This window comes from Lathyrus oleraceus, chromosome 7, assembly GCF_024323335.1.
Source record: "Lathyrus oleraceus cultivar Zhongwan6 chromosome 7, CAAS_Psat_ZW6_1.0, whole genome shotgun sequence".
Taxonomy (NCBI): Eukaryota; Viridiplantae; Streptophyta; class Magnoliopsida; order Fabales; family Fabaceae; genus Lathyrus; species Lathyrus oleraceus.
This window is the reverse complement of record NC_066585.1, coordinates 12577732-12595529: the sequence shown is the minus strand read 5'-3', so window position 1 is coordinate 12595529 and position 17798 is coordinate 12577732. Positions and strand designations below refer to the sequence as shown.

Genomic DNA, 17798 nt, shown 5'->3' with positions numbered 1-17798 from the left:
ATCTATCTATCTATCTATCTATCTATCTATCTATCTATCTATCTATCTATCTATCTATCTATCTATCTATCTATCTATCTATCTATCTATCTATCTATCTATCTATCTATCTATCTATCTATCTATCTATCTATCTATCTATCTATCTATCTATCTCTATCTATCTATCTATCTATCTATCTATCTATCTATCTATCTATCTATCTATCTATCTATCTATCTATCTATCTATCTATCTATCTATCTATCTATCTATCTATCTATCTATCTATCTATCTATCTATCTATCTATCTATCTATCTATCTATCTATCTATCTATCTATCTATCTATCTATCTATCTATCTATCTATCTATCTATCTATCTATCTATCTATCTATCTATCTATCTATCTATCTATCTATCTATCTATCTATCTATCTATCTATCTATCTATCTATCTATCTATCTATCTATCTATCTATCTATCTATCTATCTATCTATCTATCTATCTATCTATCTATCTATCTATCTATCTATCTATCTATCTATCTATCTATCTATCTATCTATCTATCTATCTATCTATCTATCTATCTATCTATCTATCTATCTATCTATCTATCTATCTATCTATCTATCTATCTATCTATCTATCTATCTATCTATCTATCTATCTATCTATCTATCTATCTATCTATCTATCTATCTATCTATCTATCTATCTATCTATCTATCTATCTATCTATCTATCTATCTATCTATCTATCTATCTATCTATCTATCTATCTATCTATCTATCTATCTATCTATCTATCTATCTATCTATCTATCTATCTATCTATCTATCTATCTATCTATCTATCTATCTATCTATCTATCTATCTATCTATCTATCTATCTATCTATCTATCTATCTATATCTATCTATCTATCTATCTATCTATCTATCTATCTATCTATCTATCTATCTATCTATCTATCTATCTATCTATCTATCTATCTATCTATCTATCTATCTATCTATCTATCTATCTATCTATCTATCTATCTATCTATCTATCTATCTATCTATCTATCTATCTATCTATCTATCTATCTATCTATCTATCTATCTATCTATCTATCTATCTATCTATCTATCTATCTATCTATCTATCTATCTATCTATCTATCTATCTATCTATCTATCTATCTATCTATCTATCTATCTATCTATCTATCTATCTATCTATCTATCTATCTATCTATCTATCTATCTATCTATCTATCTATCTATCTATCTATCTATCTATCTATCTATCTATCTATCTATCTATCTATCTATCTATCTATCTATCTATCTATCTATCTATCTATCTATCTATCTATCTATCTATCTATCTATCTATCTATCTATCTATCTATCTATCTATCTATCTATCTATCTATCTATCTATCTATCTATCTATCTATCTATCTATCTATCTATCTATCTATCTATCTATCTATCTATCTATCTATCTATCTATCTATCTATCTATCTATCTATCTATCTATCTATCTATCTATCTATCTATCTATCTATCTATCTATCTATCTATCTATCTATCTATCTATCTATCTATCTATCTATCTATCTATCTATCTATCTATCTATCTATCTATCTATCTATCTATCTATCTATCTATCTATCTATCTATCTATCTATCTATCTATCTATCTATCTATCTATCTATCTATCTATCTATCTATCTATCTATCTATCTATCTATCTATCTATCTATCTATCTATCTATCTATCTATCTATCTATCTATCTATCTATCTATCTATCTATCTATCTATCTATCTATCTATCTATCTATCTATCTATCTATCTATCTATCTATCTATCTATCTATCTATCTATCTATCTATCTATCTATCTATCTATCTATCTATCTATATCTATCTATCTATCTATCTATCTATCTATCTATCTATCTATCTATCTATCTATCTATCTATCTATCTATCTATCTATCTATCTATCTATCTATCTATCTATCTATCTATCTATCTATCTATCTACCTATCTATCTATCTATCTACCTATCTATCTATCTATCTACCTATCTATCTATCTATCTACCTATCTATCTATCTATCTACCTATCTATCTATCTATCTATCTATCTATCTATCTATCTATCTATCTATCTATCTATCTATCTATCTATCTATCTATCTATCTATCTATCTATCATTTATTAAATAAGCTGTAATTATCATTCACCCTTTGTATTGTACGAGAATAAATCAACTAAAGTACCACTTGAGCTTAGTGGCGTTCTATGTTCTTGAAATTGGTTATCTCATCAGAGCCTCTAAGATGTATGCTTCTTTCCCAGTGCTGACTTGAACTCTGTACGACCTTTCTCAATTAGCTGCTAGCTTCTAGTATCTTACATTATTCCCTCATACGTAGGCGAGCCTTAAGACGAAGTCCACAACTTGAAATTCTCTAGTAGGCTCGCCTTAAGACGAAGTCCACAAGTTGAAATTCTCTAGGTCGCACATGCTTGTTGTATTGTGCAAAGGTAGTTTGTTTGGTGACGACGCTCAGGAAGCAGTAGATTCCCTTTTTTCTCTAAGGAAGTCTACTTCTTCTCCAATCGCTCTCACACTGTCTTCCTTGGATAAGGGGTGCACTGTCCTCCAACTTAATTCTTCGACTTGCACTAGAATGACGACTTCGGTGCCGTATGTAACAAAAGAAAATTTTGTCGGTTGTTGAATATAAGATAAGTTAAGATTTTCTAATGATGCGAAATGTGAACAAATATAAGCATTTACTTATAATTATTAAAAACTTAAAAGTATTTCATTTTTTTGTTATACAACACAAAATAGAAAAACGAAAACGTAATCGACACTAAACCTAATACGATGACAAAACTTTTAAATAAATATGTATGAAGTCTCAACTTTCTTACACATAAATCAAAAGTTGCATTCTAAAATTTGTCATCAAAACAAAGCATACTACAACAACTCATTATCGAATCAAAAGTCGATAGAGTCAAAGAAAATCCCTCAAATTTATTTATATATAGTTGCTAATTACTAGAATTTATTTATTTTTCAGAAATCTCTTAAGAAATAGAGAAGGAGATATTTTCATCAATAGTCTTGATTCAAAATGCATAAACATGGTGGAAAGAAATCTAAACAATCAAACTCCAAATCTAGTAGAGATCACTTACAAAGGTGCTGTCTTTATATAACCCCATCAATTTTATTTGTTATTTTTATTCATTTTATTTATGTATTTATGATTTATAATAAAAATTCAAACCTAATTACAACAACTAAAGAGTTAAAATTCCTTTGAAAAACCCTAATTTCTCATAAACCCTAATTCCCATTTGGACATTTTCAAAACCCTAATTTTCCAAATGCAGAACCAGTCAAAGCATTTCACTTCACGGTGGCTCCATTGGCCGCCAACCAGAAGCTTCTCCGGCAACGGGGAGCACCAGTCAATACGGCAAAAACAGCTTCGAGGCTGGGAGCTCTAGCAGGGGCAAGGAAATGTCGAGGTTGGTGCTGAATCCGATCAAGAATCACAAACCTGAATCGTACGAGGACATGAACTTGGATATTTCTTCTATGCTTCTCAGCTCGTTGGAGATGCACCTTCCGAGTTACATGCTCGGCGCGTCTCGCAACAACAAAGCTTCATACATGCGCGGTATTTTGCAAGATTATGTGCCTCCAGCATTGCGCTATAGGGTATGCTTCGATTTCTCCATTTGTCTTCATTATTATATTTTGATTTTGAGAAACTTTTTTTTTGTTTGCTGAAAATGCATTCCTTGTATATTGAGCAATATTTTCAAAAATACATTGCTGAGTATTGTTTGTAGAGTTAGGCTAATTGTTATGAATTGGTTAGTACATCTAGTATATTCCATTTTGCAATTTTTAAATAATTCGATTCTATAGAGTTGTCTCACTCTTATGCATTTTCTATTGAATTGAAACTCTATCAGATTATGTGCTGAACATTAGTTTTATATAAAACAGTATAACACAGAAATTGGTGGAGCATGTCCGGATGTAGAGTGTTGTTGTTGTTGGATTTGAATTCGGATTCTCTGCCGTTAGAAGGTTCCCGCAATCACGCAGTCAGCCGGGGGGCCATTAGATCGAGATTGCACGATGCTGATTTAAGATATCAATTTTTAAACAATCAATGTGGATTGTGGTTAACTGCGTGAGTGTGAGAACCTGCTGATTGAAGGGATCTGAAATTCAGTGGATCTCGTTACGGGTCTGAACCGTAACTCATTGAAATGTTCCATTTGGGTTTGGACTTATTGGATAAACTGGTCCGGTCTGGATTTTTAAACACATCTTAAAGTTGCTAAACTACATTAATGAAAGAGTGATGTTTTGGAAATGAATTGTAACTTATATTATTATTATTATCCATATTTTTCTTTAAAAATAATCCATATAGTGTTTCGTTCAGTCATTTGTTGGTTTCTCAAAGCTTGTTGTGAGATATATTAATGACTCCTATGCTAAGAGTAATTGACTAGTTGTAGGTAGCAAGTTTCAAAGATTAAGTAATCAAGCAATTGTTCATTGGCATTACAAAATGTGTCATATATAGTTGATAATTTTTTCTTTCCCCTGAACCAATGTAGTCAAGCACTAGATCTTAAGTAGGATCGTCCGGGTTGTGAAAGATGGTAAAAGACATACCGTTTACGTAAGATCCTACAGAAGGGGAAATTGGTAATTGACTAAACAGGAGCAGAAGCCCCACTTTCAGCTGTTGATGATACATTCTGCGAGCCTCTATTTCAGGCCATTACAAAGGGGAGAAAATGGTGTTAAGCAAAACGTTAACTGAGGGGAGAAGATGATGCCAAGAAAAACGTCAACAGAGGGGAGAAGAGGAACGTGAACACTGATGGTAGAGAGAGAAGCTGCCATCGCCGTCGCCGTGGGGAAGGTTGACGGCGACTTAACAGAGGTGCAAGAGGGGAAAGCTGGAATGGGGAATATGAAGCTTAAAAGTTGCAGAGGAAGTTATTGTGAAATAGGCGAGGCAGTTTTGTGTTTTAGGGTTAGGAGGGAGTTCACAGGTTGAAAGAATAAGAACCGTTTTTTCACTTAAAAAACCCGACCCGTTTAGACAGGCCTAAAAAAAAGGCCCAACACGCTCTTTTTTACGATCTTGCTTTAGAAAGCTCCATCTTGACCACGCCGGTGAGGAAAACAGTATTTCTCTAATCGTAGCACTCTCAGGCAGCCTTAGCACGTAAGACCTTACGATCCAACACTCGATCTTGACTACACTGCCCTGAACATTAATTTCAGTATGTGGTGTATATAACATGGTGGCAATTGATGGTCTCTGTCTTGTTAAAGGGCTGTACATGGGGTAGGTAGTTTCAAATACTACCTAGAATTGAGTGTATAGTTAGGTATTTTGAATGCTGTGAGACCGATGCAACTTATTAAAATTGTGAAGTTGATGTGATCTGGAGGAAGAGAAACTCACTGAAAATGGTATTTTGAATGCTGTGAGACCGAGAAAACTAATTAAGATTGAGAAGTTGATGTGATCTGGAGGAAGAGAAACTCACTGAAAATGGGATGCGTTAATAATAATAATATTCTAGCATTTAGTTCTATCGTCTGCTATCCTAACTTTTGGTGAGAATGGGATGCAATAATATTCTAGCATTTAGTTCTATAGTAAGTTGATGTAATAATAATAATGTTGTAGCATTTAGTTCTATTGTGACTTTTGGTTCATTGCTATGACCTGGAAGGTGGAACTGCCTTTGAGAAAATTTTCATTCATGTTTAAATATTGTAAAATAAAAAAGTTCACTTTGTTGTCATAATCATTTTATGTTTATCAGCTTCTAACATTTATTGTTTTATTAGTATTTATTTTACCATAATTTTGTGGTGGTTTCTATGTGATTATGGCAGGATCAAAAGCAAAAAGAATATAGAGAGAAGATAATGTCAAATTATCAGGTATGTTATACCAAATATTAATTCATGGCCTATTTAGTGTGAAATGTGGAACCTTAAAGAGGGGATAAACCCAGGGAGTGGCAAGGGTGGGCTGCAACCCTCCATTTCAATAGATATTATATATTCACTACTGTTATTTTGTTTTATTATTGATTATTATTCTTAATAGAATTTAATTTGTATACACTATTAGTATAAAATAGTTTTACAAAAACCTTCAATCAAGTCTCACCATTTAGATATATCGTGATATTATTTCTCAAAATACACATTCAAATATCTAAATGGTAAGATGTGTGTATGTTGAACTATAACGATAAAATTTCATGCAATATTTATTAATAACTTTTTTCAACCCCTGTTTGATTGATTTTTGGATCAGTCTCGACCTGAAAGAATAGTTTCAGGGAAATAATGTCACCCAAGCAATTTTGTAAATCTATTAGATTTAAGAAATATTAAGCCACTTCCCAATTTTGGCAAACATTTAGTTTGTCCTAATAATATGAAATACATATAAAATTTAAACACCGAACTAAACAAACAACAAATCTCCATCTCCTATTATTTGTGCTAACCTTAATGTAATGTTACCTGTCTTTATCAGGAATGGGCCTGAGCCTAATAGAAGGGATAAGGTGTGAATTACTGCTATTGCAAACTATTTCGACTGGTTTGGTTGTGTGAATTACATTAATTATAGTCAGTTGCAAACTTTTACAGTCTTGCAAATTATATTAAGCGGCAATAGTTGATAGTCAAATAGGGGGAATGGAATATGGAATATGGAACATTAATGCTCTATTCTTGCCATATCAAGTATACTGTTAACAATATACATTGCACATTCTATTGAATTTTGTTTCCTTGCACACTATCAGTGCTAAATATTTATGAGCTCAAATTATGCATTTTTCTTGGGCGCTTGGTTCTTTTTTAGCTAGTTAATATTTCAACATCTATGAAGTTGCTATAAAAGAACTGTTACTCCATTCAAATCAGCAGACTCTATGATTTATTTTAAGACTTATAATGACAATCTTCCGTACATTTCCTACTCATTTTTAACAAGACTTACATGTTTTCTATCCAATTTTGCAGCCTCTGCATCAAGAGTTGTACACTATTGATCCCGTAGCATTCTTTGTACCTGCATTTCTGAAAGCAATTAAAGATAATACGGAACAAAGCTTTAGAAGTATAATGTCTGAACCTGCCCCAGGCATTTTTACATTTGAAATGCTTCAACCACGTTTTTGTGAGTTACTGATAACTGAGGTATTTATGATTTTAATTATCGAGGTCTAAGCAATATTTTATTCTTTCTGAGTTATAGCTTATAACCTGCAAGGGTGTGGTGTATTATGTATATTCAGATACTTTATTTTTTCTCTGTTTAATTTATTTTTTTGGCCTCTCTAGGTTGAACATTTTGAGAAGTGGGCTGACAGAACAAAACTCCATGTAATGCGTCCCAATACGATGAATCAATATGGTGCTGTACTTGATGACTTTGGCCTTCAAACTATGCTCAAGAAGCTTATGGAAGATTTTATTTCTCCATTGTCAAAAGGTGAGTGAAGTCTGCTTGATTACTCTTGCTCATGGTAATTTGACCAATTATGTTTATGTAATTATGCACTTTAAGAGACTGTCCGCTGTATAAGTTATTCATTCTCTTAAAATGTATTTCAGTCAATTTATTCTTTGTTATACAGTGTTCTATGCAGAAGTTGGTGGATCAACCCTGGATTCTCACCACGGGTTTATTGTTGAGTACGGTTCACATAGAGATGTTGATATGGGTAAGAGTTATGCTTGATTATTGTTTCTTTATCGGTGATATATCTATCTAAAAGTGAATGCATGTTCCAGCCATGTCTTAGAATATGGCATGCATCACACTGTCTGGTTTATCATCATTGTGTTTCTCATATTTTATATCGCTTTGTTACCTTTTAAGGACAACGGAATTTTATTTCCATTGTACAGGCCATGTGCATAATGTTGGCCATTTATTCTAGTGAAGGCTAGCATCTTTATAAGCGAACCTTACAACAACAATATATAATTCCTGCTAAACATCTTGAGTTACCAATATGTTTTACTTTATTTTATACATCCATTATAATTTCAACCTATTTCATGTCTAACTGATAATATTACATTTGTAGAATTCCATGTGGATGACTCTGAAGTTACCTTAAATGTTTGCCTGGGTAGGCAATTTTCTGGAGGAGAGTTGTATTTTCGGGGAATGCGATGTGATAAACATTTAAATACAATGGGTCATTCAGAGGTAAGAGTTAAGAAATGGAGAGATGGTACAACATAAAAGCAAACTTGCATTAGGATTTCTGTTAAAATTTTCATGTTAAGTATGCATTGCTCTAATCTCAAACTAAATTATCTGATCCTTTAGTATCAACATGGATGAGAAAGGCTATCATAGTTAATTTGATGTCATCTGTTTTGATGCTGCTGGCTCAAGCGTCCTTACTGACTTTCATTCTTTCAAATGACTTGGAATATTTGAGCATGCACACGAGAGAAATATACTTTTTATTTACATTTGTATGATTTTAAATAAACATATTAGAATGGATGAAGAAGTATAAAAATGTTTATTCTGAAACTTTTTATATAGTTTATACAATGTATTTCTTTTTTGAATTAACCTCTCGGTTCCCTAGAAACCAGCTCTAGTAATCCGGTTGTAAGGTTAGTAGAGTTTTGATCAATACTAACATATCTGTTAACACTTTGGAAAACATAGATACAAATACAACAGATAAAACAGAAAATAGATCAGATCTAATTGCATTCAGACCTTAATCTAATGTAAACTAGTTCCAATAGTCTAATTTAAACTAATTCAAATATTTATTCCTAATTCCTTACTGGCTTTTACAACAAGTATTGCCAAGAGATCATTGCTTCTTTCAAATTTTCATTGGTATAATTCTGTGTGCCTTTTTTTTAAGGAGTGTTTTATTTGAAAACAGGAGATCTTTGATTACTCGCATGTTCCTGGTTGTGCTGTGCTTCATCATGGTCGTCATCGCCATGGTGCCAGAGCCACAATTGCTGGTCATCGGGTCAACCTACTTCTGTGGTGCAGAAGGTGCTTTCATATTTTGTTTGCGATTACAACTTCCTATATTAGTCTAATACACCTTATCATTATATTCTATCATACATAGTTGATCGCAAAAATAGCAAGTGTATTATTTTTACCGATGTACTAATAAGGAGTTTTATTTCCAAGTATCGATCTCAAGGATTGCGTAGGAAATACTTATTTTAATTTGATTCTATCAGAACAAAAAGATAATGGTTTGATTGTTTTGGAATTTATAATAGTAAACACAAAAATAGTAAAAATAATTGATTAAGATAAAAGATGCTAGGGTGAGTGGTTGATTTAACCGGTTATGAATTCAGTCACGATTTTCTTGATACATATGAAACATTCAATCACCTAACCTCAGAATGTTCTTACTTAAGTCTTTAAGGAAGAAACTATTAAACTACCAATTCTTACTCAAATGTCCATTCAATTAATCATTGGTTTTAATCATACAAAATATCAAGGTTTACGGTGATTTACGAAAGTTACTAATCCTAGATGATGCATTCATAAACCCAATTGTGTGAAAACCCTACCAATCACAATCCTGTTATTGGAAGTCATAGATCAATTTGTATTTGTCCGATACAAAAGCATAATAACATCACACAATTGAATTGAAATACGTAACATAGTAATCAAGAAATCATTGGTTCAAATTCATAGCATGCGATAACATCAGGACCACCCCCCTAGCATCAGGGGGTTTAGCCTCTCATAGTACTTAAAGAACTCATAATGTAAAGATTAGACATTACAAAGAATTAGGAGAGTTTGATCTTCAATGGTTGATGCCCTTGAATCTCGCCGTCTTCAAATCCGTCGTATTCGCTATCTTCTCCAATGCAATGTTTTCTTTCGTCTGTAAAAAGGTGCCTTCTTCTTTCTCTTCCAAGCCTTCTTATAGCTTCAGATGAATCTCCCAAGCAAAAGGTCCAAACTACCCTTAATGAGCAGAATCGGTTCACAAAACAAAAGTTAGGGTTTCCAAGCTGCGCCCAATCAACACGGCCGTGTGTCACCACACGGGTGCCCGTGTTGATCCTCTGTTTTAATTATTTTCAGCATAAGCTACAAAGGCAACAACACGGGCCGTGTTCCTCCACACGGGTGCCCGTGTTAATGCACTGTTTTAATCAACACGGCCGTGTGGTGGCACACGGGTGCCCGTGTTGATCTCTGTTTTTCTGCTCCCATTCTGCTCAGCCTGATCAACAACACGGGCAGTGTTGTGGCACACGGGTGCCCGTGTTGACCTGCTGTTTCTTCATATTTTTGCCTTTCTGAGTATCCATAACTTCACCATTTTTGCTTTTAAACCTGTGCAATGGCCTGTAACAATGACACTACCAAACGAAGCATAAACGAGATCTTTTTGACATAAACTTGTAATCGAATGCAATGCGATACCAAACCAACAAAATATGATAAATGACTCCAAAGCTGATAGTCAAAATTAGTTATTTACTTTATTCACGTCATCAATAAATCCCTAGTCTTATGGATTTTCCTATTATCTAGGATTAGTTGCTTTTGAATTTCCTTATAACTTGCCATAAAAATTGGTCTTTCTGTTTTACTTCAGTACGTGTAAAAGGCTATAAAATGCCTTAGATTCATTTCAATAAATACACAATTAAGTTTCCTTTCAATTTTAAGTGTTATTTCACTTTTGTCTCTACATTTGGTATCAGAGCTCCGCAAGGGGCCTGATTGGGAGTGAAAAGTGTGTGTGAGTCTACAAACAAAATGTCAGAAAAGTTCGTGCAACCAGCTATTCCAAAATTTGACGGTCATTATGATCATTGGTCAATGATGATGGAAAATTTTCTGAGAAGCAAAGAGATGTGGAGTCTTGTAGACGACGGAATACCGGCGCCGGCGATTGGAACCTCAACAACGAGTGAAACACAGAGAAAAGGTGTGGAGGAAGCCAAGCTCAAGGATTTGAAGGTTAAGAATTTTTTATTCCAGGCTATTGATAGAGAAATTCTGGAAACTATTCTTGACAAAGGGACATCAAAGGCAATCTGGGTATCGATGCGGCAAAAGTACCAAGGTTCCACAAAGGTAAAGAGGGCATAACTTCAGGCTCTGAGAAGAGAGTTTGAATTGCTTGCTATGAAAGAAGGAGAGAAAGTGGACAACTTTCTAGGAAGAACCCTCAGTGTGGTGAACAAGATGAAATCAAATGGTGAAGACATGGGGCAAAGCACGGTGGTCAGTAAGATACTTAGATCATTGACTTCTAAATTCAATTATGTCGTATGTTCGATAGAGGAGTCAAATGATTTAAGCATCTTAACCATTGATGAACTCCATGGAAGTCTTCTTGTTCATGAACAAAGGATGCAGGAACATCAAGTGGAGGAACAGGTGTTGAAAGTTGCTCATGATGACAGATTTGGAAGAGGAAGAGGAGGAAGAGCCTTTTTTAGAGGTGGAAGAGGAAGAGGACGTGAAAGACGGGCCCTAAACAAATCAATTATTGAATGCTTCAAGTGTCATAAGCTTGGTCATTTTCAATATGAATGTCCAGAATGGGAGAAAAGGGCAAACTATGCAGAGATGGAAGAAGAAGAGGATCTCTTGCTGATGTCACACATGGATCTGCACCAAACAAGGCAAGAGGAGGTATGGTTCTTGGATTCAGGATGTAGCAACCACATGACAGGAAACAAAGGTTGGTTCTCTAATTTAGAAGAAGGTATTTCTCAAACTGTGAAATTGGGGAATGACATGACAATGGATGTGGTAGCAAAAGGAAATGTAAGAATCCAAGTTAATGGTGTCACTCAAGTAATCTCAGATGTCTACTTTGTTCTTGAGCTTAAGAATAATCTGCTTAGCTTAGGACAACTTCAATAAAAAGGGTTGGCAATATTGATTCAAAATGGAATATGTAAAGTATTTCACTCTAGGAAGGGTTTAATCATGCAAAGTAATGAGTAGAAATAGAATGTTTCATGTGGCAGCCACTGCAGCACCAAAGGAGACCATGTGTCTACAAACAGGGCTAGAGACAGAAAAAGAAGTTCACCTGTGGCACTGCAGGTTTGGGCACCTTAATCACAAGGGTCTCAATACATTATCACAAAAACACTTGGTAGATGGCTTACCAAATCTGAAGATCCCAAAGAAGACCTGCATCACCTGCTTAATTGGAAAACAACACAGAAGATCAATTCCAAAGAAAAGCATGTGGAGAGCCTCAAGGAAACTACAACTCGTACATGCCGACATATGCGGTCCTCTCAAGCCTTCTTCAAACAGCAACAAGAGGTATATTTTAAGCTTTATAAATGATTTCTCACGTAAAACTTGGGTTTATTTCTTACATGAGAAATCCGAAGCATTCCAAAACTTCAAGAACTACAAAATTAGTGTTGAAAAAAAAGTTGGTGAACACATTGCTTGCTTGAGAACAGATAGAGGTGGTGAATTCACCTCACATGAATTTGACGAATTCTGCAAAACTCAAGGCATTAGAAGGCAATTAACAGCGGCTTATACTCCTCAGCAAAACGGAGTCGCTGAGAGGAAAAATAGGACGATCATGAATGGTGTGAGGGCTGTATTGAACGAAAGGCAAGTTCCAAAGGTATTTTGGCCAGAAGCTGTGAGATGGTGTGTGCACGTACAAAATCGAAGTCCAACTTCAGCAATAGAAAATACAACTCCCGAAGAAGCATGGAGCAATGTGAGGCCTACGGTGGCATATTTTCAAGTCTTCGGGTGTGTGGCTCATGTTCATATACCAGATCAAAGAAGAACCAAGCTTGAGGATAAGAGTAAGATGTGTGTTTTCTTAGGAATCAGTGATGGATCAAAAGCTTACAAATTATTTGATCCTGTTTCCAAGAAAATCATTGTAAGCAAAGATGTGGTGTTTGAAGAAGAGAAAAGCTGGGATTGGGGCAGAACCGATGAAGAAAGGAAAGCTGATGTGTTAGTATGTGAAGATGAAGATGGCAATCTTGAAGAAGAAGAAGTTGAGCAAGAAGAAGAAGTTGAACAAGAAGAAAATGAAGATGGTGGTGGCAACTCAAGTGAAATCATATCACCTGCAAGTGAGGACAGCAACACTGCTCCAGAAAATCTAGTTCAAGGGAGGGACATAAGAGCTAGAAGAAAACCAATATGGATGACAGACTATGTGACAGGGGCTGATTTGGCTGAAGAAGAAGAAAATCTCATGATGCTGATCGCCGAAAGCAAAAATGATCCATGCTCATTCGAAGAAGCACATCGATGCATAAAGTGGCAAGAGGCAATGAAAGCTGAGATGGAGGCTATAGAGAAGAACAACACATGGGAGCTAACCGATCTACCGACGGGAATCAAGCCAATTGGAGTCAAGTGGGTTTTCAAAACCAAACTCAACGAAAGTGGAGAAGTAGAAAAGCACAAAGCAAGATTGGTGGCAAAAGGATATGCACAACGATATGGAATCGATTACATGGAAGTTTTTGCACCAGTAGCCAGACTTGATACGGTACGTCTAATTCTTGCACTTGCAGCTCAATATGAATGGGAAATATTTCAACTTGATGTGAAGAGTGCATTCCTTCATGGAAAACTTGAAGAAGAGGTTTTCGTTGAATAGCCAGAAGGGTTTATCAAAAAGGGGAAAGAAGACCAGGTTTACAGATTGAAGAAGGCGTTGTATGGCCTTAAACAGGCGCCAAGGGCTTGGTACAGCAAAATAGAAGCTTTTTTTATACGTGAAGGGTTTGAAAAATGTTCCAGCGAGCACACCTTATTTACCAAGAAAGAAGGAGGTAACATGCTTATTGTTAGTCTTTATGTAGATGATCTCATCTTTACTGGAGGCAATAAGAGTATGTGTGATAAATTCAAAAGCTCAATGATGAGAGAATTTGATATGTCTGACTTAGGAATGATGAGATATTTTCTGGGAATTGAAGTGATACAGAATAAAGCTGGAATATTTATCTGCCAGAGAAGATATGCTCGAGAAATTCTTGAAAGATTCGGCATGGGGAGCAGCAATTCCGTGAAGAATCCCATCATTTCGGGAACACGATTATCAAAAGATGAGGCTGGAGATGGAATAGATACTACCATGTTTAAACAAGCAGTTGGAAGCCTCATGTACCTCACAGCCACTCGACCAGATCTAATGTATGGAGTAAGCTTGATTAGTAGGTTCATGGCAAATCCAAAGTCATCTCATTGGTGTGCAGCAAAAAGGATTTTAAGGTATGTAAAAGGAACCACTGAATTTGGCATACTCTACAAAAGAGGCAGAAGAAATGCAGGTCTCACATCCTATACAGATAGCAACTATGCTGGAGATGTGGATGACCGGAAGAGCACATCAGGTTTTGCTTTCATTATGGGGTCTGGAGCAATTTCATGGGCTTCGAAAAAGCAGCCTGTAGTGAGCCTATCAACTACAGAAGCTGAATACATTGCTGCTGCACTTTGTGCTTGTCAATGTATTTGGCTTAGGAGATTATTGGAGCAACTTGGAGCTGAAGAAAGAGGAAGCACGGAAATTTATTGTGACAACAGCTCTACAATTCAGCTGTCCAAAAATTCTGTCTTTCATGGACGAAGCAAGCATATTGGAGTAAGATTTCATTTTCTCCGAGACTTGGTAAATGATGGAGTTGTGAAGTTGAGTTTTTGTAGCTCTGAAGAACAGATTGCCGACATAATGACAAAGCCTCTCAAATTGGAGCAATTTGTGAAGCTCCGTGGAATGCTTGGAGTAATTGATGCAGTTGAAGTTTAAGCTCAATGCAGATGCATTAGCTTAAGGGAGGGAATGATAGTCAAAATTAGTTATTTACTTTATTCACGTCATCAATAAATCCCTAGTCTTATGGATTTCCCTATTATCTAGGATTAGTTGCTTTTGAATTTCCTTATAACTTGCCATAAAAATTGGTCTTTCTGTTTTACTTCAGTACGTGTAAAAGGCTATAAAATGCCTTAGATTCATTTCAATAAATACACAATTAAGTTTCCTTCCAATTTTAAGTGTTATTTCACTTTTGTCTCTACAAAAGCAACTAAAAACAAACTTAAATCTTACCAAAGTGATGAAAATATGTCGGATTAACGGCGGGAATTCAATGGAAATGGTGACCGATCAATAGTAAAGATGCTGCTGCTAGAGTTATTCAAGAACCGGAAAAAAGATAGAAACCAGATAGAGTGAATAACAACAGTTTTCTGTTATTATTTCTACAGAGGAAATTCCCCTTTATTTCTACAGATGAATAGAATGAGTGAATCCTTCCATTCCCTACAATGCTCTTATTTACACTCTTTATAGTAGAATTTTAGAATAGGAGGCATATAAGGGATATTGGGGGTTCTAACAATATCTCTCCAAACCTTATGTTGCTCCGCTGAAAAACAACGTAGATAAGTTTCTAAAACTCTGTTGATCACTTCTGTCTGATTATCAGACTCTGGATGATAAGTCGTGCTTATGCGCAACTGTGTGCCTTGCATTTAAATAGTTTTTGCTAAAAATGACTCGTGAAAATAGTATCTCTATCACTCACTAAGGATAGAGGTATCCCATGCACAGCTTCACCACCTCCCTAGCAAAGATCTCAGGCCAAGACCTGGCTGTATAGGGGTGTTGCAAAGGTACCAAAAAGTATACTTGCTTAATCTGTCCACTATCGCCCAGATTGTGTCGAACCCCTTGGATTTAGGCAACCTAGTAATAAAATCCATACTAATCTCTTCCCATACAGCATTGGGAATAGGCCAAGTTTGTAGTGATGCTGCCATGTACTTACTGCACTGACAAACATGACACTTTGCAACAAGTTGTTTCACTGCCCCCCTTCATTCCCCTCCAATATTAGAACCATCTCATATAATTCAATGACCTTTGCTGGTACTTTACACAAACGAATTTGCATTTGGTTCTGTGCTCCTCGGATGCATTTGTTTCTATGCTCTTTGATATTTTTTTGGATTCAAACTGCACCTTTTTTTTCCTTCAAGGTTTTATCCCATTGGGTTTTCCCTGGTGAGGTTTTTAATGAGGCAGTTGGCCAATCATTTTGGTCTGCATTGTTGTTACCTTGGGTTTTGGCCTAGTCCCCCTAAGCTTTTTCTTTATTATTTCATTTTAATAATATTTGGTTAGAGTTGAGCAGTTTGGATGTGGGTGCAGGGGTGCTAACATAGTTGGGATGATGTCTGTGGCTTCTCTCTTTTTGCTTCACTCAAACTTTTTGTTTTTGCTAAAAAAAGAAAGTTAGGAAACCAACTAAAGCAATAAACATAAAATAATGAAGCAGTTGTATAATTCCCTCCTGAATTCTTCCTGATGGCTTTCTATATTTAAAGCAATAAACATAAAATAATGAAGCAGTTGTATAATTCCCTCCTGAATTCTTCCTGATGGCTTTCTATATTTAAAGCAATAAACATAAAATAATGAAGCAGTTGTATAATTCCCTCCTGTATATTTGCCTTTTTTGTTTAATATGTTTTGTTTTCCTCTTATTTTTTTACCTGAATGGATTCATAATTATATTATTTTCTTTTCATTTTACTTACTAAATTAAATATGAAGTTTCATTATTTCCGTGCAGTTCAGTTTTTCGAGAAATGCAAAAGTTTAGAAGAGGCTTCTCTAGCTGGTGTGTGGAGTGCAATCAAGAGAAGAAAGCCCAGAAAGATAAGCTGATCACTACCGGAATGGTAAATAATTTTGTAATCTGCATTCTTCATGCTCATGCATTACATTATAGGAAGAGTGTATCCGTCATATTAATCTTTGTCACCTAGCTCCCAGCACTGTGACCAGTACAGTCAGTACTTGCCAATTGCTTCTACCTAGGGATATCAATTTTTTGCATCACTTGAATTGTAGATGAGCTTTGTACAGCATGTGTTGAAAGAATCAAGTTATTCTACGAAACATCATGTACTACACGAGCATTTATATTAGTTTGATACAATTATTTCTTTGAAATATAACTTGTGAAACACATAATAAGCAATTCCTTAATCCTTAGGCTACATAGACCCTATGATGATAGAAGTGCATGTTGACTATTGTTTTGCAGAATATAACCGTAAGACTTTATTTTTATGCAGGAACTGTTGATGAGGTAAGGTGAAGCAACTGTATATTCTGTTGTGTACAGCTGATCAGTGGAAGTAAATGGTAGAAAAATAAGGGCAGACTTCGGTTCAGTTAAATTTGTTCAAAATGCCTTTTATTGAGAGGAGTTTATGAAAACATGCATATGTGTTGCAATGTGGAGATGGCAGAATTCATCAAACATAACTTTTGTAAAACATAACGTTTGGATCCGCGTTCGCAAATCAAATCTCATGTCCTGATGCATGTTCAATAAGAAATTCCTGAAGTTACAATATGAAGCTTTGGCGTTGCAGTGCTATTATTTCACTGCAATTCTATGAAAATCAAACGCCTGAGTGACAAAGTATGGTAAAGTAAGATATGGTGCAGAAACTCTGATAAGATCTCATGAGCTTGTGTGATCCAATATTCTAAATTCAAACTGAGTTATTTATTGAAGTATTACCTATAGATTTTGACTTCATTTTTTTTATATTATTTAATTTCCGTATGAAAACCGCAATTTATTCTCATTATAACAAAAGTCAAATTTAAAGTTGTGGATAAAAAATT

The 17798-nt window shown here is 34.9% G+C and overlaps 1 protein-coding gene across 2 annotated transcripts; it reads left to right on the top strand.

Annotated features, from left to right (window-relative positions):
* The first annotated feature begins 3034 nt into the window (after positions 1-3034).
* LOC127100629 (2-oxoglutarate and iron-dependent oxygenase domain-containing protein CP2) lies at positions 3035-17687 on the top strand. Of its 2 annotated transcripts, none has more exons than XR_007794461.1 (10): positions 3035-3210; positions 3405-3735; positions 5959-6006; positions 7108-7284; positions 7429-7579; positions 7725-7811; positions 8181-8305; positions 9012-9130; positions 16734-16837; positions 17237-17687. XR_007794461.1 is itself a non-coding variant. In XM_051037873.1 (10 exons), the coding sequence occupies exons 1-10, from the start codon at positions 3143-3145 to the stop codon at positions 17252-17254; spliced, it is 1233 nt and encodes a 410-aa protein (XP_050893830.1). In that variant the 5' UTR covers positions 3061-3142; the 3' UTR covers positions 17255-17687. The 2 variants fall into 2 exon arrangements, 1 of the variants encoding a protein (XP_050893830.1); XM_051037873.1 differs by having other exon boundaries at positions 3061-3210; positions 16729-16837.
* The last annotated feature ends 111 nt before the right edge of the window (positions 17688-17798 follow it).